The 24174-nt window shown below is 40.9% G+C and overlaps 2 protein-coding genes across 2 annotated transcripts in view; one reads left to right on the top strand and one right to left on the bottom strand.

Annotated features, from left to right (window-relative positions):
* Positions 1 to 16800, top strand: part of PPP4R4 (protein phosphatase 4, regulatory subunit 4) — a 158336-nt gene extending 141536 nt beyond the window's left edge. Inside the window, 6 exon segments of the mRNA XM_006839624.1 lie at positions 1066 to 1135; positions 2226 to 2309; positions 2690 to 2783; positions 4644 to 4717; positions 13973 to 14120; positions 16776 to 16800. Coding sequence (XP_006839687.1) covers positions 1066 to 1135; positions 2226 to 2309; positions 2690 to 2783; positions 4644 to 4717; positions 13973 to 14120; positions 16776 to 16800 — 495 coding nt within the window.
* A 5248-nt stretch (positions 16801 to 22048) lies between these two features.
* The window catches only part of SERPINA10 (serpin peptidase inhibitor, clade A (alpha-1 antiproteinase, antitrypsin), member 10), an 8771-nt gene continuing 6645 nt past the window's right edge, over positions 22049 to 24174 (bottom strand). The window contains exon 4 of the mRNA XM_006839623.1: positions 22049 to 22240. Within this exon, the coding sequence (XP_006839686.1) occupies positions 22049 to 22240 (192 nt within the window). The remainder of the gene's footprint in view (positions 22241 to 24174) is intronic.

The following is a 24174-nucleotide window of genomic DNA, read 5'->3' as shown; positions in this document are numbered from 1 at the left end:
GCTGGTGTATTCACTTGGTGAAAATGCATTGAGCTGTATACATTAATGTGTAAAGGAAAATAATATTTTTTTTCCACTTACCTGTTAGAAATTGAAATGACCAGTTATAACAGATATTTTGCTGATGAGAATCTGTCAATAGCTTATAGAAATCAGAGTCCATTGTAGCAGTGGTGGAGCCCCTGGCTGGTGCAAACCATTAATGCACTAAGCTGGCTGCCAAGAGGTTGGAGATTTGAGTCCTCCTAGAGGCAAGGAAGAAAGGCCTGGTAACCTCCTTCTGAAAAACCAGCCTTAGAAAGCTCTCTGAGGCACGTTCCTAATTGGACACACATGCGGCTGCCGTGAATCAGCGTCTATTTGTTGGCAACTGATTTTACAGAAGTGATACTAAACTCACTATTTTAGTTTGACAAAGCCCCGAAGGCACAGCAAATGTGGAAACATCCTGACTTCTTTAGGCACTCATTTTTAAACAAAACCAAACATTGATTTTATTTCTTTATTATTGTGAACCGAGTGATAGTTTATACATGGGAGAACATTGGCTTCACACCATCGTTTCATTGCAATGATTGTAGTCTCCTCGTGTATCACCATTCAACAGTATCTGCTTCCATTCCCTCTGTTTTTATTTTTTTGGGGGGTGGGGGTGGGGTGGGGAGGGATGTACACAAAAACACTCAGGAACATATAATAATTTAAACAACCAAAGGGTATGTTCTGCAAGCCTGCTTCCTGGCCGCAAGCACTCAGTCCCTCTCTTTCTATGAATCTAGAGTTCTCAGCTGCTTCCTTTCTCCATGTCCCCATCTCTGCCTCCATCTTTGGTGTCACTGTTTCTCTGGATAGGGTCCTGCATTCCACTCATGCTCTTCTACCGTGAAAGTCCTAGGGTCCTCTGTTTCTGGACTGTAAGATTAACTACTCCCCTGCAAAAACATCTTTTAATAATTTTTGGAAACCACATTTGTATCCATAAACTTAGAGCCATTACTTATTAGAAGACTGTCCTAAATTTATGTTAGTTGTACATTTAATGCTGAGAACATGTTTTAATAACAGGAACAACTAGAGAAAGAGAAGCAGCAGAATGATGGAAGATCCCTGAGTGATAAAACCTTTGAAAAGAAGCGTAAGTAATTTTCCTCTGCCATCTCTGCTGAGTTACAGCACTGATGTTGCAGCCTGCTTTCTGAAGGACCATGGCGAGTTAGTCGCTTGATGTAGACATTTGCCTCGCCTTCTTTTATTTTGCTAAGCGTTGTTTAAAAAATTAGCTGTTTCGTATGGTGCTGATTTAGGAATGAATAAGTAAATGATGGGGATCAGTGGAGAGTCCTTCAAAAGGACATCTTAGTTTAGTACCTGGGGTCTTAAAAAGTTTGCTCGTGGACTACCAAGTGACCACAGTAGTTCTGCACTTACCTGGAATACCAAAAGGAAGTCAGGAATAGGAGGAGGCCCTGTTGCCAAGATCTGCACCCTGTGCCTTGAGACCCAGAGACCTGGATGGTGGTACCTGTACTGAACAGTTTGATCTGAGCTTCTGGAGATGAATCCTGACTGAGGGGTGGGGAAATCATGGATCAGAATTTCAGATTCTCAGTGCAGTTCATACTTTGTGAATAAACACCGGAAACAGTTTCTTTGAGATAATCTTCAAACCTTAAACCTCAAACCACAACTTTCACTGAAGACTGCTTAGACCCCAACAACAGTTCAGCTTAATTTGTAACGTGTATCTGCCTTGAGCACTGAGCTCTTTCACAGATTTACCTTTGTGGGATGAAATTGACCACAGCATCCCAAAAGGCTAGGTAAGAAGCTTAGGGGACAGAGAATTTATGTTAAAATGGTGGAGTGAGATGGAGGAGGATAGCAAGGCCAGTACCAGGGCTTGAAGACTATCGAGTTGGGTTAGGTGTGGATTGTACTTGCAGAGTTTGTTGAACTGGTATGTCCTGTGCTGGGTATGTTTTCCCCAAGTGAACAAGCAAACCACGATAAAGGAACGTTTTAGGCAACTGTAACAGTAATTAGCAGTAATAAGTTTGTGACACTGATCGCTGAGTAATGAAGATTGAAGTGTATAAAATAAAACTGCTCGATAAGAATGTTGTTTATCCAGGGCAATGCTTCCTGTTTCCTGTGTTGTCTTATATATTTATAGAGCTTAATAAGGACTCAGGAAATTATAGAACTTAAAACAGACTTTATTATAGGTAGAGACTCTAAGACATCAACAAGTCTGCCCAAAAGCATCCCTGTTTCTGTTCCTGGACCCTCGTCTGCCAACCCATCGACAAGTAAGAAATAGCATTTGTTTTGCTTGTCTCTCTTATAAACACTCGTTTCATACAGAGTTGCTCTGTTGACCGAGGTCTGTTGTCCTCAAGCCTCTCTCGCTTTTCATTGCTCATTGTTTTGATAGTTGTTGTTGGTACGTGCTGTCTTGTTGATTCTTACTCAGAGGGACCCTGTATAGAGTTTCAGAGGCTGTAAATCTTTATGGGAGCAGAAAGCCTCATCTTTCTCCTGTACCATGAAGATAAATTTCCCATCAACCCAAACTAAGGAAAATCTGTATTTCACTGAAAATGATGGGAGTTGGGAGGAGATGGGAGTTGGGGGCAGGCAAGGATGAATGGAGCAGTTGCATTTTCCTTATTTCTGTTTATTACTCTAGGCAAAGAAATCAAGAAATCCAAATTGATTCGAAGCCAGTCTTTTAATAATCAAGCTTTCCACACAAAATATGGCAACTTAGACAAGTGCACTAGGTATGATCTGCCAGCTATTAACTTTGTAATTTAGTTTTTAAAATGATTTAGCCACACAGTTTTGTTTATGTGAAGTCTTTATTTACATTATTATGAAAATCATGATGATGGTGGTGGTTATATGCCATGGAGTCAGTTCCGACTCATAGTGACCCTGCATAGGATTTCCGAGGCTGTAAATCTCTATGGGGGCAGAAAGTCTCATTCTGACTTCGAGCGAACTTCTGACTTTGAGGTTATCAGCTCGACTCATAGCCACTAGGCTACCAGAGCACCTTAAGTTAATTTTGAGTTTTCATATAAGGCAGTAATTAAGTTTTCTTCTGAAAAGATTGCTGCGATCAAAGTTAGAAGTCTGTTGATTTGTATCAGAGTAGGTATCCTAGCATTCTGGAAAGAAGACCACCACCATCCACTGTTGGCTAACACCGTGTCTAGTTTCCTGAGGGAGCTGGTGCTGTCTCACAGACCCTGCAGGTCCTTAGGGTCTCTGAGACTATCAGTCTTCACAGGAGCAGGCAGCCTCATCATTTCTCTGCCGAGTGGCTGGTGGGTTTGAACCACCAACCTGTGTTTAGTAGCCCAAGGCCTAACCTGCTGCCCCACCAGGGCTCCTTGCTGTATCACATAGGAGACTTTAAATGGATGTGGACTGAGCCGAACCACTTACTAAAGAAATCCATCTCCTGCTAATATGATTTCTGCTTGTTAAGAAGCCACTGGTATGTTTCTTAGGCAAAGTGATCAGCATAGAGCTCTAAACTTAGCTCAGAAGACATGGTTACAAACACTGAATCTACAGCGAGCATTAGCGTTCATTAAACAAGTATGATGCTGGTAGGGGCTGTGTACAACAGCTGCATATCAATTGATAAGCAAAATAATTTTAAGAATGTATAATGTCTAGTGTGGCACTGTGGGTTAATGCACCAGACTGCAGAGTCATTTGAACTTGCTCGCCAGCTGCTCCTTGGAAACCCTATACAGGGTCACTGTGGGTCGGAACCAACTCGATGGCACTTCACAACAACAACAACAACAACAACATCTTTGGAAGTATCACTTACCTATTCTTTTGTCATTCATCTATCAAGATACGTAGCTTCTTACCCAAACACCAGCATTTTCTTATGTTAAAGGTAGCCTGTTCCAGATTTTCAGCAATTTTTGGACATTTTCAGTGTATTAATCTAAAGCAGGGGTGGGGAACCTTTTTTTCTGTCAAAATTTATAACATCATTCGCGGGCCATGCAAAATTATCAACTTAAAAATTAGCCTGCTGTATTTGGTCAAACATTTAGTTAACTTACCCACAACAGTATGATAGCTGGAACTGCAGATGCCTCATCAGGGCCAGACCAAATGATTTTGTGGGCCTTATTTGGCCTGCGGGTTATACTTTCCTCAGCCCTGGTCTAGAGTCTGATCAATAGGGTGACCTTCAAGAAGAGCAAAAGAGACTAGAGATAAAGGTCAGTTGTTTCCAAGAATCTTTTACCCATCTTCCTATGTTAGCTGAGCTTTCAAAGAAAAATTGTTCTTCTAATATCAAAGTGACAGGCAAAGTAAGGGCTGCGAGGCCCAGAATGTAGAAAAAATGAGAAATAAAGTAGCAAACATATTTCATAATTTGTTGTTAAGTTCTAACTCATAGAATCCCTGTATAGGGTTTCCGATGACTGGTGGGTTTGAACGGCTAACTTTACAGTTCAAACTGATAGTGCTTATCCTATAGCACCACACCAGGTAAAGGAACGCATTAACAACAAGGGCGAGGGGCTACACAGACGACGTGCCAGAGGCCTGTGGCTGCTGGGAGCCTGCGCATGCCTTCTAAAGTCAGTCCCGTTCTGTTCTAGTAAAACTCCCGCAGTGGCAGACTACACAGCTCCCGTCTCAGGGTTAACGAAGACTTCTGTACTGGCACTAACAGGTAAGTAACATCTGAGCTCTGTCAAACAATGCTAAATTTACACAAGAATGTTCTTTAAATAACTTGATTTTAAAACATATTCCACATAGAGTGTTTTTTCTAAATTTGTATCTTTATCATAACCCTAAGAAATGAAACTTGGCCCTAGTATTTGCGATACTTGATTCCCTAAGTAAGTTTGTTTTCACTGTGTTAAAGCCAATTGTTCAAGACTTTTAAGAGAGATGAAGGCCAGCATGGTAGGAGAAGCCCCTCAGTCTGAGGACCTGCTGAAGCGTAGACTGGAGCAGTGAGGCTTCACTGTGGACCATATGACTCCCACAGACTAATGCCCCTCAGCACTGTGACGGTTATCACAGACAGGGAAAGTCTGAGAGACTGTCACCGAGAAGGGGCTCCTAGGTAGATATTGCAGCCAAGTGCACTGTGCTGTCCTGAATGTGGCCCTGGGGCGGAAGAAGACATTAGATCAAAATGCAGAATTCTGAACTAACAGTAGACTATATTTCGTCATAACTTATCAATACCGATTCATTCCTTGTAATAAATGGAGCTTAGTAATGTGAGATCTTGATAAAGGTAGTTGTGAGAAGGGTATGAGAGAACTCTATTCATCTCAGTTTTTCTGTGAATCTATACTGCTGTAAAAATAAGGTTTATTTTAAAATGTCATTTACAATAACTTTAAGCACATTGAGTTTTTTGGGATAAATTTAATAAAATGTGTGTAATATAGACACAGAAAACAAACTTCAGAAGACTGCTGCAAGAAATCGAAGCCCTAGATAAATGGAGAGCTATACCGTGCTTCTGGATTGGATGACTTCACATGGTACAATGCCAGTTCTTTCTAAAATGATCCATAGATTCAATACAATGAAAATGCTTGCAGTCTTTTTGGAGAAATTTATAAGCTGATACTAAAATCTATATCAGCGTTCAAAGTCCCTAGTATGTCGTTGTTCGGTACCATCCAGTCAGTTCCAACTCATAACAACCCTACACACAGCAGAACCTGGCACTCACTGCCCAGCCCTGCGCATCCTCACAGTGCTGTTAGGTCTGAGCCCATTGTGGCAGCCAGTATGCCAAGCGATCTACTCGGGGCTCTTTCTCTTTTTCTCTGACCCTCCACTCTACCAAGCACGATGTCCTTCTCCGGAGACCAGTCCCTCCTGATAACATGTCCAGAGTATGAGAGATGAAGTCTGACCATCTTGACTTCTAAGGATCATTCTCACTGTACTTCCAACCCAGATCTGTTTGTTCTTTTGGCAGTTCATGGTACTTTAATATTCTTCTTCAACACCGTAACTCAGATACATCGATTCTTCCATGGTCTTTCTTATGCACTGTACAATTTTCACTTGCATATGGCTTGGGTCAGTCTCACGTTAGTCCTCAAAATGACATCTTTGCTTTTTGCAGAAATTTAAAAGCTGATGCTAAAATCTATATCAACGTTCACAGTCCCTAGCATGTTGTTGTTGTTAGGTTCCTCACGGTCAGTTCCAACTCATGCCAAGCCTATGCACAGCAGAACCTGGCACTGCCCAGCCCTGCGCATCCTCCCAGTTTAAAAGAGATCTTCAGCACCAGATTTGTCCGATGCAACATGTCATTTGATTTCTTGACTGCTATTTCTGTGCCTGTTAGTTGTGGATCAAAGCAAAATGAAGTCTTTGGTAACTTCAATCTTTTCTCCATTTATCATGATGTTACTTAATGGTCTAATGTTTGAGGACGTATGTTTCTTCACGTTAAGATGCAATCCATACTGAAAGCTGTATTCTTTGATCTTCATCAGTGTTTGAAGTTCTCTTAGATTTCAGCAAACAAGGTTGTATCATCTGTATATCATAGGCAATTATGAGACTTCTTCCAATCCCGATGCATGCCACTTTCTTCTTCATATAGTCCAGCTTGTTGGATGGTTTGCCCAGCATACAGATTGAATAAGAATGGTGTAAGTTACAACCCTGGCACACACCTTTCCTGACTTTGAACCAAGCAACATCCCCTTGTTCAAAGTACTGCCTCTTTGTCCACGTACAGGTTCCTTATGAGCACAATTAAGTGTCCTTGAGTAACTATTCTTTGCAATGTTATCTATAGTTTTTTATGCTCCACATGGTCAAATGCCTTTACATAGTCAATAAAACACAAGTAAACATCTTTCTGGCATCTCTGCTTTCAGCCAAGATTCATCTGATGTCAACAGTAATACCCATCTTTCCATGTCCTCTTCTGAAATGGGTTGGATTTCTGGTAGCTCCTTGTTGAGGTGCTGCTGCAACTCTTTTTGAATTATTTTCAGCAAATTTTTACTTTGTGTGATGTTAATGATAGTATTTGATAATTCTACATTCTGTTGTGTTGTCTTCCTTTGGGTACAAATGTCCATCAGTTTGGCCAGGCAGCTATCTTCCAAATTTCTTTGCAGATATTAGTGCGTGTTTCTAGTGCTCTGTCAGTTTGTTGAAACATTTCCATTTGTATTTCATCCATTTCTAGAGCCTTGTTTATTTGCTAATGACTTCAGTGCCGCTTGGACTTCTCCCTTCATTGCCATCAGCTCTTGATCGTATGCTATTGCTGAGATGGTCAATGAGTTCTTTTTGGTAAAATGACTCTGTATTCCTTCCATCTGCTCTTTTATTTTAATTTTTAAGTTTTTATTGTGAATTGAGTAATAGTTTACATTGGAGAACATTGGTTTTGCACTCATCGTTTCATTGCAATGATTACAGTCTCCTCTGTGCATCATCATTCAATGGTATTTGCTTCTATTTCCTATGGGTTTTTTTTGGGGGGGGGTGTTGGGGGAGATGTACACAAAAACACTCAGGAATATTTAATCATTTAAACAACCAAAGGGCACACTCTGCAAGCCTGCCTCCTGGCTGCCAGCACTCAAGTCTGTCTCTTTGCATGAGTCTAGAGTCCTCAGCTGCTCTATCTCTCCATGTCCTCATCTCTGCCTCCATCTCTGATGTCGCTGCTTCTCTGGATAGGGTCCCACATTCCGCTTGTGCTCTTCTCCCTTAATGGTCCTAGGGTTCTCTGTTTCTGGACGGTAAGATTAACTACTCCCTTGTTTTTGTTACCCCTCCATCTTCTTTTGATGCTTCCTGCATTGCTCAATATTTTGCTAAAAAAAATTTCACTATTGCAACTCAAGGCTTGAATTTTTTTCTTCAATTCTTTGAGCTTGAGCAATGTTGAGTGTGTTCTTCCCTTTTACTTTTCGGACTCCAAATCTTTGCACATTTCTGTATGCCCTTTGAAATGTTCTCTTCAGAACTTTTACTTCATCATTTCTTCCATTTGCTTTAGCTGATTTATGTTCAGGATCAAGTTTCAGAGTCTCTTCTGACACATGCTTTAGTTTTGTTTTGTTTTTTTGCTTTCCTGTCTTTTTAATGACCTTTTGCATTCTTCATGTATGCTGTTCTTGACGTTATCCCACAACTCCACGGTTCTTTGGTCATTAGTGTTTAATTAATCAAATCTGTTCTTGAGATGGTCTCAAAATTCAGGTGGGATATTTTGGCTCTCATTTTAATTTTCTTCTGCTTGAACTTGCATTTCATACAAGCAGATGATGTGTTGTTCCACAGTTGGCCTCTGGCCTTGCTTTAGCCGATGTAGCTGAGCTTCTGCATCTTCTATTCCCACAGAAGTAGTCAGTTTGATTCCTGTAGATCCCATTTGGTAGGCCCACCTGGATAGTTGCCATGTGATTTCCAGCATCACTTCTGTCAGCAAGGTCTTATTTTTCAAGTACCAATCCCTCCTACTTGTTTCCAGTGTTCCCATTCCAGTCACCAGTAATTATCATTGCATCTTGAAGGCATGTCTTATCAATTTTAGACTGAAGAAGTTGATAGAATTCCTTAACTTCTTCATCATTGGCTTTGTATTGGGCATACATTTGAGTGATAGTTGTGTTAACTGGTCTTCCTTGTTATTGTGATGTGCTGTTGAGACAGTTCTGCATACGGTTTCTGAGGAGCGGCTGGTGGGTCTGAACCTTGAATTTAGCAATCCAGTGCTTATCCTACAGCACCACACCAGGACTCTGGTCTACCTTATAGGTAAATAGATACTATCCTATAACAGACAGCATTGTATTTCAAGATAGGTCTTGAAATGTCCTTTCTGATGATGAACACAATGCCATTCTTCTTTAATTAATTCATTACCATTGTAGTAAACGTTATGATTCTCCTATTTAATGTGACCAGTACCTGTCACATTTTAGCTCATGAATGTGTAAGATATTGATCTTTATGTATTCTATTTCAATTTTGATGACTTCCAATTTTCCTAGATTCATACTTCGTACATTCCTTGTTTCGATTATCAATGGATGTTTGCAGCTGTTTTTTCTCCCTTTGAGTCATGCCCTATCAGCTAATGAAGGTGCTAACAGCTTTGCTCCATCCATGTCATTAAGATTGACTCTACTTTGAGGACGGAACCCTGGTTGTATTATAGGATAAGCACTGGACTCCTAACCACAGGTGTGCAGTTCAAATCCATCCATAGCTCCACAGGAGAAAGATGAGGCTTTCTCATCCTGTAAAGATTTATAGCCTTGAGAATTTCCTCCTGGGGTGCTATGAGTCATAATCAATTCGATGGCAGTGAGTTTTCTCCTTTGAGTAGGCAGCTCTTCCTTGATTGTATTTCAAATGGCTTCCAACCTGAAGGGCTCATCTTCTAGCACTATATCAGACAATGTTTTGCTGATATTAATAAGGTTTTCAAGGGCTAATCCCTCAGAATAGTGGCCGCATATTCCTTATTTCTAGTCTAGTCTTAGTCTGGAAGCTCTGCTGAAACCTGTCCACCATGGGTGACCCTGCTGGTTTTTGAAATACCAGTGGCATAGCTTCCAGCGTCACAGCAACAGAGAAGCCACCACAACACAACAAAATGACAGATGTGTGGGCCTAGTATAGACAAAGCATTTTTTAAAAAGACAAATGACTTGATTTCAACACATACTGTAGTAATCAAGACACTGTAACCACCTGGACATATACAGTCAATTGGTTTTCAAAAGAGACTCCAAGGTAAATCAATCACGATGGAATCTTTTTTGTGTGTTTTTTTTTGTTTGTTTGTTTTTTTTTTAATGGTACAAGAGCAATTGGATTCCCTATGAAACATTGTTGCTGTTGTTATGTGCCATCGAGTTGGTGATGACTTATAGCATCCTTTTGCACAGCAGAATGAAACACTGCCCGATCCTGGGCCAACCTCATGATTGTTGCCACACTTGAGCCCATTGATGCTGCCACATGGGCAACTCATCTCGTTGGGGGTCTTCCTCTTTTTCTCTGACCCTCCACCTTACCAAACATGAGATCCTTCTCCAATAACTGGTCCCTACTGACAATGTGTCCGAAGTATGAGAGATGAATCTTGGCCTCCAAGGAGCACTCTGGCTGCACTTCTTCCAACACAGATCTGTTGGTTCTTTTGGCAGCACATGTGGCACTTTCAATATTCTCCTCCAACACCATAACTCAAAAGCATCAATTCTTCTACGGTCTTCCTTATTTACTGTCCAACTTTCACATGCATATGAGGTTATTGAAAATACCATGGCTTGGGTCAGGTGCACCTTAATCCTCAAGCTGACATCTTTGCTTTTCAACAACTTTAAAAAGGTCTTCCTAATGCAGATTTTCCTAAAGCAATATGTCGTTTGATTTCTTGACTGCTGCTTCCATGAGTGTTGATAGTTGATCCAAGAAGAATGAAGTCCTTGACAACTTCAATCTTTTCTCCATTGATAAGAACACTGTTTATTGGTCCAGTGGTGAGGATTTTTGTTTTCTTTACATTGAGATGCAATCCATACCGATGGCTCTGCTCTTTGATCTTCGTCAGTAAATGTTTTAAGTCCTCTTCACTTTCAGCAAGCAAGGTTGTATCATTTGCATATCGCAGGTTGTTAATATGTCTTTCTCCAATCCTGATGCCACGTTTTTCTTCATATAACCTAACTTTTCAGATTATTTGCTCAGCATACAGGTTGAATAAGTATGGTGAAAGAATACAACCCTGTCGCACACCTTTCTTAATTTTAAACCATTCAGTGTTCCATGTTCTGTTCGAACAACTGCCTCTTGGTCCATGTACAGATTCCTCATGAATAGAATTGAGTGTTCTGAAATATTCGTACTTAACAATATGAAACATAGATGGACCTCAATTCTTACCTTATAATATTGAAGTATATATATAACATTAACTCAAAATAGATTGTAAATTTAAAAGCAAAACCGATGAAATTTCTGGAAAAAAATTGAGAAGAAAACCTTTGTATTTTTGGAGTAAACAAAGATTTCTACTAACCGTAAAAGAAAAAAGCATTAAGTAAATAATGGCAGATTAGAGAAAATATTAATAATTGATATATCTAAGAAAGAACTTTTATCCAGAATATATAAAGAAGTAATTTAAACCATTAAGAAGGCAGCCCAATTTAAAAATAGGCAAAAAATTTGAACATGTATTTCACAAATAGGACATGGAAAGATGCTTAACATCACTAACTGTCGTTGAGTGCTGTCGAGTCGCTCCCAACTCATAGCGACCCTGTATAGGGTTTCTAAGGAGCGGCTGGTGAGTTTGAACCATTGACTTCACGGTTCAAACCAACCTTGCGATCCAGTGCCTTATCCCACAGCACCACACCAGGACTCACTAATTGTTAGGGAAATGCAAAGAAGAGATAGTATTAAATTTGACATACTCTGTATTACCACTAAGACCTACATAACTGACTGCCATTGAGTCCGTTCCAACTCGTAGTGACCCTGCAGGACAGAGTAGGGGCTCCAGGCTGTGGTCATTTATGGAGGCCGACTGCTGCAGCTTATTCCTAGAGAGCCCAGTGGGGTCAAACAGCCAACCTTGTGGTTAGCAGCTGAGTGCTTAACCATTGTGCCACCAAGGCTCCTATATGTACCACTCGAATATACAAAAAAATGTTTTTGTTACAGGTTTATAGTACTCAGTGCTTGTGATGGTGTAGAGTAACTACAGTGTCCGACATGGCTGGGTAGAATCACTGATAATAGTTCGGCAGTTTCTTGTCAAGATACACAGATAGCCATCCTAGCAGGGCTACTTCCAGGCATTTACTGAAGAGAAACAAAAACCTACATACACACACAGACTCATACACAAATGCTCAAGGCAGCTTTATTTGTAATAGAAACTAGAAGCAATCCAAATATTTACCAACAGGAGAAACAGTAAATATTTCATTTATGCAAAGGAATTCTAGAAAGCAATAATTGATAAACTATATACAATAACATGAATATCTCATGAACTACGCTGAATGGAAGAAATCAGATAAAAAAAAGTCCATAATGTCTGTCTTAGAGAAGTGAGACTTACATATGTGTATATATAAAGAGAAGTTTATATCCAGGAACTGGCTCACAGTTGTAGAGTCCCAGGTCCTTAGTGGAAGAGAGAGAGTGAGAGTCTTTGCCACATGCCCGTTATTTTGGGCGCAGGCCACACCCACAGGAAAGCATCCCTTCAGTTGATTGGCTGCATGTAGCCACTCATCATAGAGCTAACTATGCCTGTATTAGGTTTCATCACCATGGGAATAAGCACATCTCAACAATCAAACCAACCCAGTCAAGTTGACACAGAAACCTAGCTATTGTATGATTTCATTTATATAAAATCTTAAAACATGCAAAAACATCTCTGGTAACAGAAGCAAATCAGTGGTTGCCTGGGCAACGGGCAGGATCAGTGGCGGGTTACTCTGGGGCATTAGGAGACTCTTGGAGCTGGTGGGTGTGTCCCTCATCAGACTGTGGTGATAGCTTCATGGGTGCACTCGGCTAGCTTCAGAAGGTTTATGGAAAAAATTTTTTTTCTTTTGAAACTTTTTATTGTGAGTTAAGGTTTATAGAGCAGATCATTCATTATTTACACTTAACAAATCACACTTTGTTTCATCTCAATGATTGCAAACCCCTCATGTAACAACACTCATCCCATTTCCTCTCCTTGGTTTTTGTTTCCATTCCACCCTCCTTCCCATCCCTTCTGAGCTTGGTCCTTAGGTAAACGTTGCCCTTTGAATCTTGAATGGTTGCCCATTACCTTGTGAGCATACCTTAATAGTGCTGTTGTACCCCTATATACCTGTCTACCTCTTGACTGATAATTGGGCCACAAGGGTGACTGAAGGGCAGCCAAGGACCATGGTCTTGATTTCTTCAATCTCTTTTTTTCACAATTTTGAGTTTCATCCCACATTTTCTTCCACTGTATCTGGGACCTTCTAATGTAATGGATAGTGGTAACCGGGCACTGTTGAGTTCTGGTCTCAGATTCATGATGACTGAGTTTACCTGTTCCATTAGTCTACTGACTAGTTGATTCAAACATCTTCAGTTTTCATCTCTCTTCTTTCCTCCATACAATGGAGAAGCCAATAGTTGTACCGTATATGGCTGTTCATGAGCTGTTAAAATCCCAGTCACTACTTACCAAAGTAGGATGTAGAACACTGTCTTTGGGGACTATGTTATGCCGATTGACCGTGGTGTTCCCTGAGAATATGGTCCTAAACCTCTAGGCCCAGCAACTCGTTGCATCCAGATGTTTGGTAATATCTAAGACATTTTCATTATTTTGCCTCCTGTGTGCTCCAACACATTCATAGGTGTGTTTGCAACCAAGGTAAATACTCATGTACAAATATCCTCCCTCCCACACCAGCTCAGCCCATGTGTCTGTCCATGTATCTAGCTGTAGAACATTGCTTCAGGGTTAGGTATATAACAGTATTTACCTCCATCCCCTTTAGCCCTTTCCTTTGTCCGTGTGTCTTCACCTGTCTTCTTCATCCTTCTGCCAATCTCCCTCTAGTTGTGTGTTGCTTTCCCCGTCACTGAGTTACCATGTGTCTACCCTCTAGATGGTGAATTACTCTTCCTTCCCTCTCACCCCTGGTAACCATCAAATAATGTTTCTTTTAACATGAAAATTTTCTTTTAATTCCATTTTTTCCACTAAGTTTTTGAAGCTTCCATGTATGTCAGATCTTAAACTTTACATTTGTGCTTTTTATTTATATGTAAACTATACTTTAATCAAGTTGATTTAAAAAGGAAAACAATTCGCTTTCACCTTGTCTTTGCCGTTGTTAACACCTTGCTTGGTGCGTTCAGTTTGTCTGTCTACACATTTGGCTTTCAGATGATTCCTTTCGGACCCGGAATGCCAACAGCCTTCCATCTGCCTTTTCTCCCAGTACCCCGTTACCAAGCACGTCCCGTGGGACCAGTCACACAGCTGATTCAAAGAGCGGTGGGAGTAAAGAGACACAACCTCGGAAGGCCCCCCTGTAAGTAACCAGGTGACACACTGCTCATCGGTCTCTGTTGTTCTCAGTGCAGCATCCCACTCATGAAAACACTTCCCCGGAGACAGGAAGTGTCTGGGATATGCGGATGTTATCAGTTAAAAGTGATCGTTGTCACACGGACCGAAATACTAGCTAGTGTACATAAAACCATTCCTAGGAAGGCCTTCAAAATGTTCATGGAAAACATGGAATTGCTCCACAAACTTTTTGAAGCCCCCTCGTATATGGCCAAGACATTGTAACTTTAGGGAATCAAAAAGTAACATTTAAATGGCTGTACTAGCACCTGAGATGTATGTTTTTCTGTACAATTTGGGATTCAGGGGCTTTATTTCTGAGAAAACAGGATAGAATTGCATCCCTTTGAACAACTAGGTTAAGCACACAATGTTGAATTGTTCAGTGTCCAAAAGTTGGGCCAATGAATGCCACTTAAGAAGTTTTGCTCCACATAACCCCCAGAGTGGTGGGTCCAATCAGTGAAGCTTTTACTGACTATCCTTGAGCCTTGAGGTTATCCAAGGGCCTTCATTCTTCTCATTCATTACTCATGGTCCCTTTTTATGTGCTACTTATATCTTGTTTGAATTGCAGAAGCCCTTGTTCCTTTTAGCTTGAACTTTCAGAGGCTAGCACCGTAAAAGTCACCAGGAGGAGGGCCATACTATGGTAGAAATGATTTAGTCAAGATGCCCAAATGATGGATTTTGGGTTATTTTAACATATGGGACACCCATACCTTCTAATTTAAACAGGATTCAGATTTTCTACCAAAAACGTTTTATTTGATTCATGGGCATTTTCTAATAAAACTTCTCAAATGCATCTTGGCAATTATATATTGTAATGTATTCCAAATTTCAATTGGCCATTGAGTATATATACAAGTATAGATGTATGTACCCAATTTAATTCAGAATTTTGTAGCAAAATTACTAAATGGAGCTCAAGAAGAGAGTAGGAATGTATAATAGAAAAAGCAATAGTAACAGGAGGCAAGTATATTGATATTTCTGGTTAGAGAAGTTTTCTAATTAATATTGTTGAATGAACCCAAGGCCTTTCACCCGCCCAGTCACTGGTCTGTTGACAGACTATACTGTGGGAATTCCATTGAAGAATTGTGGTGGCAGAGACGAGCCCTCACTGTGCCCATCTGTAGCAGGATGGGGCTGACACAAGGTTCTGCGTCTCAGGCACCTTCCCACACGGGCATCCGGAGGTCTGTCTGCTCTGTTAGCCATAAACCTCTTCGCAAAAGCCTTCCGTGGAATTCCTCTATGAAAAGACAAATGTAGTAACCCTGGAATGGAATGTTTATAAAGGGTTTAGGCATTTTTATAGTAAAGACTATTGAAGCCTAATGTATTTAAACCAGTTCTCCTTTGTTCAGAATGCTGTCTTCATCTGCTCTTTCGTTGTTGGAGTATGTTTTTTGGTTTTTTGTTTTTCCTTTTTATAGATTGAATTTTCTTTTCCTTGAAACATATATGTATAGTAGGTGGTTTAACACAATGAATCTAGAAACGCTCTGTTAAAAATTGCACACCAAGTTTGTTCCTTCTTTTCTAACTGTTCTGAAGAAAGAGGATATTGGAACCCAAGGTGATTTCCTAACCTGGACTTGTGAAAGTTTCTAACTCCATCTCCATATGGGAGGCTCTAATTGGGACTTTGTCACAGCGGTGACGGAGCTGATACCCATGCCTAAAATCCACACTGCGCCTTTTCTACGAGGTGTAGTATCCCCAATTCAGAGCTGCGCCATGTTTAAAGGAAAACAGAGCCTTTAAAATGAGTAAGCCTAAAAACTGGTTTCAGAAAACAGTGTCTCAAGTTTTACTTCTTACACATTCTGTGACTTTTCCATATTATAAAATATCACATGTGAGATGTTTGAATATTAGCCTCTTAAAGGAAATGCAACCCACTGCTCAGTTATCTACATGGTGAGGTTCCAAAGACTAAGGCATTAAGCACAGATTGGCATTATGAAAAATGGAGGATGACCACATCATAAATCAAACAGAGAATGATGACATAACTGCCAAATTGCATCATTACATCATTGCCAATTACATCATTATTTAACTGCCTAACAGCCTATGATGGATGGTCCAGCCAAGTTGGCACATTACTGTAACTGTCAGAATCCGCATCATTCATAGCATTGCAGTTTTTGTTATTGACAGTCACATCATTAATGTGCAAGATTGTCAGATAGTAGATTATTTACTGTTGTAAATGTGAAATGTCAGATAACAAGAATAGTTGGTAAGCATGGAGTAGGTATAGATGTTTGTACTATGCCTTGTGGCTCTTAAGACCAGACAATGGATAAACTCAGGCCTGCGTTAATTAGTTATGGCTATACAAAATACAAAACGTATGAGATGTTGTCTGAGTCTGTTTTCCTACAAAGTGAATGCTAAGTATACTTATCAATCTTGATAGTTAAAAGTAATTTCAAGTAATCTTTAGTATACTTACTTTTCCCCTGAATCAGCATTCTCTTATGTCAGATTTATTTAAAGTGGATTATAGTTTATTACTTTATAAACATCACATGGATAATTTTTCTTTCTTTTTTTTTCCTTTTTGTTTTTCCTTCTTTCCCCATTTTTTTTTAAAAAGAAAATCCAGAAAATCCAATCCCTGAATCCACTGCTTGATGAAGGAGGCGGAGCCAAGACAGCTGGAGAGACTGACTGATGGACAAAAGCTAAAAGCAAGGACTTGACTTTTTTTTTTTTTTAATGAATGGAAAAGAGAGCTGTGCTAGCCTCTGATGTTGTTAAACTTTCTATACTTGAAATTAGATTCCCTAGGAGAGGTATAATATATATTTCTATGGATAATAATGTGGTTTCAGAATTCTAATGTTATACTGAGGCCTAACCAAACAACTTTAGCGATGTGCTTCCCCTACTGCTGCACGAGAGCCAAGCCCGCCTGCCTTAGTGCAGGGAATTGTTTTCAGGGGGAGTGTTGGCATTGAAGAACTACATGAAAGTCCAAATCCGCTGAAATTGCCCTAGCTAGGTAGTTACTGGGAGGTGTTGGGGAAGGAGGGAGATACTGCATTAGCTAACCAATCTTCAAGGCCAATTGAAACGGCGTACTGAAAGGTACAAAAACTGCCCTCTGTTTTTTCAGTCCTGTGATTGCAGTGACAATATGTTGTACCTGGGCATTCACAAATTTGCAGTTGGCAGCGAACATTCCACAGAGAGTCTCAATAACGGTTAGCTATAAGAACTTAAAAATCAATAGATTGATGATTTCCTTCAGTTTCCTAGAAGACTTTATTTTATAAATACTTTGCTTACATTTTAGATTGTATTTGTCCGTTCGTAATTTAAAATGATGACTCGAGTTTGAATCAGCTGTGATTCCAAGCAATCATGCCTAAGCTATGTGAACAGCCTTCGTCTGTACTGATGCTCATATCACCATCCAGATTTGCCTGTGGAGCATAAAGAGTCCTGAATTTAAAAATGTCAGTTCTTGAGAATACTGTATGAAGCTATTGTCAGCTTCTCTATTTCAGAAATACAATCAGCATTTAACTATATTGGTATGAGAAGATATTGGTTTTTTAAAATCTGTTGATGTATATGATAAAGATGATCTAATTTGTGAATGCATATGCGTGTGTGGTTACTTTTTATAATGTGAAATAATGAATAACGGATGTACCCAAAATAAAAGATAGGTTAATGAGAAAATGTGTTTGTGGAATGAGCTGTCAAGATTTTCCCGCAGGTTTTCTTTTATAGTTGAAGAATAAGATAGCTCATGTTTAAGTCATTAGTGAAAGAAGCATGCTAATGTCAGCGGTGAATGACTCTGGGGTTGAATAAGCAGTTCAAACCCACCAGTTACTCCATGGGAGAAAGACAGGGCCGTCTGCCCTGGGAGGAGTGCGGCCTGGGAGGTAGTTCTGCTCGGACTGTTTCCCTGGAGGAATGCGGCCTGGGAGGTAGTTCTGCTCGGACTGTTCCCGGGAGGAGTGCAGCCTGGGAGGTAGTTCTGCTCGGACTGTTCCCGGGAGGAGTGCAGCCTGTGAGGTAGTTCTGCTCTGACTGTTCCCAGGAGGAGTGCAGCCTGTGAGCTAGTTCTGCTCTGACCTTGAGGGAAACCGTGAGTCAGCAGTGAATATGTTGGGTTTTAGTTTTTACCCTCCTTGTGGTCGCTTTTGGGCTGTTTTAAAAGTAATTCTTAATATCTTTCACTGAAGATCAGTCAAGTAAATCGTATTATTCAGTCTACTAGTTGTTTTGGTCAGTAGTTAAAAATTGGATAGGTGTGAAGGTATTGACTGAACAGATTTAGTACATTCTTCATGGAGTTCATGTAACTAAGTATGACTCCATCCTGTAGGATAAGCACTGGACTGCTAGCTGCAAGGTTGGTGGTTCAAACCCACAGCCATTCAAACCTTGGAAACCCTATACACAGTCACTATGAGTTTAGGGTTGACTCGACGGTACTTAGCAACAACCAGAAGTATCTAAATGTAGGAATGAATGTGTGTTATGACTGGGGATAGAGTAGTTAGGAGGACATCAAAGTGGCATGAGTTTTTCTGAACTTTGATTGATAGTCAACATTGACTATAATGTAAATAACATGGAGAATTTCAGCTTAATTGTTACATAGCAGAGTTTTAAGCTTTAATTTTCCCACTGTGCATGTGGGATAAAAGGAAAGTGATTTTACAGAGAAAAATTACTAATAAAATTTAGAAACATGGAGGAGAAGTCCATTGCAGTCTTATCCGTAGACACCGAATTATCAGTTAAAACAATGAATCCTAATTACTTTGAGTAGGTTCTTGTTTTGTTTTGTAGCACATCATGATAACAATTTCTAAAATCTTTGTTAAAATTATACTTCCAAGGAGAAATTTATAGAAAGAGAGTGAAGAACAAATTGGTGAGTTATGAGTTATATCCAAACCTGCATATCAGAAAGCAAGATGTACATATGTTCTTGTGAAAGCTCTCAGTTAAGCAGTTTATCAGAGTCATCTTTCAAACTAGTCACATGATAAGGAAATCTCCCTCATCCTGCAGCTGACAGAAGAAGGGTACATCTCCATCATCTTTTTGTTAATAAAGAAAACTTGTATTTTATAGAGTAGGTTCTGGAATGGAGCATTGTGAGCAAAAACCAGGCCTCTAGAACGCAAACTTTGGCAGAATTGGTGATGAAGATAAAAAGATTCCCCTTAATAGAAGTAAAATGAGAAGCATAGAGAATCTACATGCTCCCCCCTCCCTCCAACCACACACACACCTTTAAAGTCATTGCCATTGCCAATCTGATGAGCCTGGACATCTTACCCTGCAATGAAGGGGCCCTTGTGCTGTGTCATGAGTGGACATGTGAGGAACACTGGAAATGAAACAGGCTTTTCCTCTTGAGTAGGGGTTTAGCCTTGAGGATAAAATTCAAGAATCTGATCTCAAATGTCATAGCATGTGCGTATGAGACTGTGCTGAATGTGTAGTGTGAGTGTGTGTGTGTGTAGGAGCCATTTCAAACACTTCACAGTTAGATCTAGTGAACCCCTGTATCGTTTTCAGATTCCCCTATCCCTGATTTGAAATCTTGAATTGTTGTTTGAGATCAATTACTTTTCACTGGCCTCCCTTTTCTCACTGCGCAATCAGAGTTAGAAAATTTGAAATTTAGTGTCTTGGGAGCATCTTAAAGAACATGTAGAATAACATTAAGAAATAATTTAAATAGAGAAAAGGGTCGCATTCTGACTTCAGGAGTGCGGTGGTAGATCCGACTGGTATGCTCTTGGTGCTACTTTGAGAAGTGTGTGTGTTTGTGGGGGAGTTGGTGGGAATGTGATCTGTTCGCTGTATGAGTCCTTCAGTAAAAACTCGCTTTGGCCATATTCATTCCAGAAAGCAGCATGTTCTCGTAGATTTTCTTTTCTAGATTTCATCTGTTAAAAAGTGGGACATTCGACAGAATCATCTTTTTTTTTAATTTAATTCCTCCTACTGTGTCTCTGCAGACAAACCTATCTTTGCTTTGTGTCTCTCTTTCTTAGGTCCTAGAGTTGCCTGGCCTTTAAGAAGCATCAGTTAGTGCTTTTGGAATGAATACTGGAATGAATTGGTGTCCAGACGTTAGAACGATGAAATGTCAATCTTTAGGCTGCATCTTAGTAATATTACCTTAATAATGCATTACTCTGATTTATACTGTTCTTATTGTTAAGTGCCATCGAGTTGGTTCCAACTCATAGCTACCCTGTATAGGGTTTCCAAGGAGCGGCTGGTGAACTTGAACCACTGACCTTGCCGTTCAAACCAACTTTGCAGTTCAGCGCATTACCCACAGTCCCATACCAGGACCTAAGAATATGAATCAAGAAATTAATTTTATGTGTAATTAATCAATGGATCTTTGTTGTTTTTGTTAGATGCTGTAGAATTGGTTTGAACTCATAGTAACCCTGTATAGGGTTTCTGAGGTGTGGCCAGTGAATTTGAACCACTGACCTTGCCGGTCAAACCAACCTTGCGGTCCAGTGCATTACGCCACAGATGCCCCACTAAGATTCCAAACACTAGATAGGCAACAGATGAAGAAGAGTGCATTTCTAATATCCAATTAGGCATTTAATCAAGACAGTTGACACTCCAAGATTAATTCACTTTATTTATGATTCTCTGAAAAATACTCTCTTGTCTCTACGACAGAAAATGACTGCAAGGACAGTTAGAGCATGCTTGCTGGTTTCCTTTCCACCTTGGGAAACCTCTGTCCTTCTGTGTCAACCACAGTGGGGAACCAGGAGACATGCTTACCGCCTGTTCCACTGAACTCCCTCAGAGAGTGTTAGCTGGAAGGAAGGAAGACTAGAAAGGGCTTGGGGACTGGACTCCAGAGAGGCTAGTGAGACTCACTCACTAGCTCTGTCATTGCCTAGCTGGGTGACGTCAGACAAGTGTTGCCATTTCTCTGGGCAGGGATGACTTACCCTCTAGATGCGTCAGGCGCAATGTTAAAGTATTTCTAGGGCTCATGGAAATGCTTTACTTCTTGTAAGCTGCAGTCTTCAACTGCAGGATTATAGTCTTCTGTTTTGAAGCCACAGCAGTTGTAAAATAGCACTTTAATATGTTTTCTGTGGAGGAAGGGGCCCACAAAGGTGTCCATTGCCCATTCTAGCCATATTGTGGCTTTGTCTCAAGGCTCCTCCTTCTGCCCTTTGTGAAATAAAGGTGCTGTAGGTCAGCTGATGCCTTTACCAGATCATGGAGCGCACCATGGAGTGGATGGGCAGCGTTGGGCCGGTGCTGGGACCCTGAGTGATTGTCACTGTTAGAGTTTAGTCAGCAAGCCGCGCGTCTGAGACCCTGACTTTGCACCACACAGAAGAAGAAACGAGAAGCATGGGCTCACAGGCCAGTGTATTGCAATGCCTTCCTCACAGAGGCTTTCTCTTGAAATATGTTAGGAGCTGCCATTTTTAAGTCCAAACATGTTAGTCATAGGAATCCTGGTATGGTACTGTAGGATCAGCCCTGAACCTCAATGTCGATTTGAACTGCAGCCCACCAGCTGCTCCTCAGAAACCCTATACAAGGTCGCTAGGAGTGATATCAACTCGATCGTACACAACAACAACATTGTTGGCTACAAAGCAGGATCCAGGGGTTCAGTGAAGCACAATGGCTGGTGGGAACCGGCTGACCATGCCAGGCAGACTCACAGCTGTCTCACTGGTATCATTATTTACATGTGTAGATTGATTTAATATTTCTGTTTATGTAAGAAAAGCCCAAGCCAGCAGCGATCCTGGGAACCACTTTCCTCCTCCATTGCCCAATGTCCGTAGGCTCGGTGTTTCCAAAAGCAGTAAGTAGGCCCGCCCGTCACAGGAGAGCTGGATTCACCACCCTGCCCAGAAAGAGAAGCATCCGAGAGGTTTCTTCATAGATCATGAAATGGAAAGGCCGGTTCACTTTGATGATGGGAGGCATAGAGTAAGCGATGATTTTCGACAGGGTGCCCGCTGCTGCCTCTGTTCCCTTTTCATCCACCTCAATCATCGCTCTTTGTAAAACCTAGAAAAGCAAATAATATGGAAGAAATGATTTGTGTGGCAGCTGAGAGGAGGGAATTAACTGAAACCCTTGACTGCGGTCCCACCCACAAGGCCATGCTCCTGGGATGAAGGGGTCCAGGGCCCATCTGCTCAGAGAGGAATGTCAGGACTTCACCAGAGACTCCAGGAGCCCAGCTGTGAAGTGCACTTTGGCATGGGCCCAGGGAGTCACGTATGCATCTCTTCCAGACATGTATGTCTTGAGTGTATGCCTCATGCTATGGATCTTTGAGCTGAAAACTTGTGCTGTTTTCAAACTGCCTGGAACCTTTGCTTCTGGCCAGCAAGAGGTGCTGGGGGCCTCCTGGGTCATCAGCACCTGCTTCTCTCCGCCCCCCCCCACCCCCAGCACGTTTCCTCTGGTCATGCTCTGTTGCCCCCGGGGCCTGAAACCTTTCTTGAACTCAGCGAGGCCCTTTTGTGGTGTGATTTTATGTGTCTGTGTGTTTATCATGGCAGAAGTCCAGTGTAGCAACGCCTGCGAACATCCCATTGTCTGCAATGAACCTTACTCCTTAAGAGTAAGCAGAGGAAGAACATCGAAGCGTTGCCATTAAAACTGAATGACGATGCTTTGCAAAACAACAGCACATTCCTCTAAGCTTTCATTGATTCACAGCCAAAGTGCTTTCAGTTGCTGGGTTTTAAGTTTCATTGTCTTGTCACCTGTGGTGGGGTGAATGGTGGCCCTCTACAGGGATGTTCACATTCCAATTTACTGGAACCTGTAATTGGAAAAGGGGTCCTTGCAGATGTTCAGGATCTTGAGATAAATTCATACTGGGTGAGCCTTAAATCCAATGACAAGAGCCCATGTCACAGACAAGGAAGGAGAAGGCACAGAGAGGAGAAGCTGATGTGAAGATGGAGGCAGAGATGAGTGATGTGGGCACCAGCCAGGGGCTCTTCCAGCCCTTGTTGGAAGAAGCAAGGAAGCCCTCAGAAGGAGCGAGGCCCTGCCAATGCCTTGCTTTTGGCCTTCTGGCTTCCAGAAGCGTGAGAGTAAATCCTGTTGTTTGGAGCCACCCAGTTTGTGGTAGTGTATTGTGGCTCTCACAGGAAATGAACACACAGTCCCTGAGGGAACGGGGGAGTGATGGTATGCCAGGATTACCTAGGGGATCATAACTGAAGTAGATGTTGTGTTTCATCTCTCCCGGACTTAATGGATGCATTTGTATAGGTAAAATGTTATCCAGAACCCCACTGCTAAGAAAGGATGTGATGAACTGGACCTTACTAGCCATTTAGATATATATGGGAGTGGTTGTAACAGTGACAGGGGATTATCACGGACATTGGCAAGCACAGACCACGGAGACTAAGCAGTTCTCAGAAATGCACAGAACTGCTCTGTTTCTCAAAACCCACAGCATTTTAATTGAGAAACATTCACTGGCTGAAGGAATTTCACGTGGAAGCGGAAAAGTGACTAAACTTGTTCTCAGTAACTTAGGACATCAGAGCATATATATGTGTATATGTATGTGTGTATATGTGTGTGTGTATATATGTGTGTGTATATATGTGTGTATATGTGTATGTGTGTATATGTGTGTGTATATATGTTTGTATGTGTATATTTGTGTGTATGTGTTCGTGTGCGTGTGTGTGTATATGTGTATATATGTGTGTATGTGTGTATATATGTGTGTATATGTGTGTGTATATATGTTTGTATGTGTATATATGTGTGTATGTGTGTGTATGTGTGTGTATATGTGTATGTGTGTGTATGTGTGTGTATGTGTATATATGTGTGTATGTGTGTGTGTATGTGTGTATATATATGTGTGTGTATATGTGTATACATGTGCGTATGTGTATATGTGTGTGTATGTGCGTGTGTATGTGTGTGTGTATGTGTGTGTATATATATGTGTGTGTATATGT

This window comes from Chrysochloris asiatica, unplaced genomic scaffold (genome assembly GCF_000296735.1).
Source record: "Chrysochloris asiatica unplaced genomic scaffold, ChrAsi1.0 scaffold00025, whole genome shotgun sequence".
Taxonomy (NCBI): domain Eukaryota; kingdom Metazoa; phylum Chordata; class Mammalia; order Afrosoricida; family Chrysochloridae; genus Chrysochloris; species Chrysochloris asiatica.
This window is presented reverse-complemented; position numbering and strand designations above follow the sequence as displayed.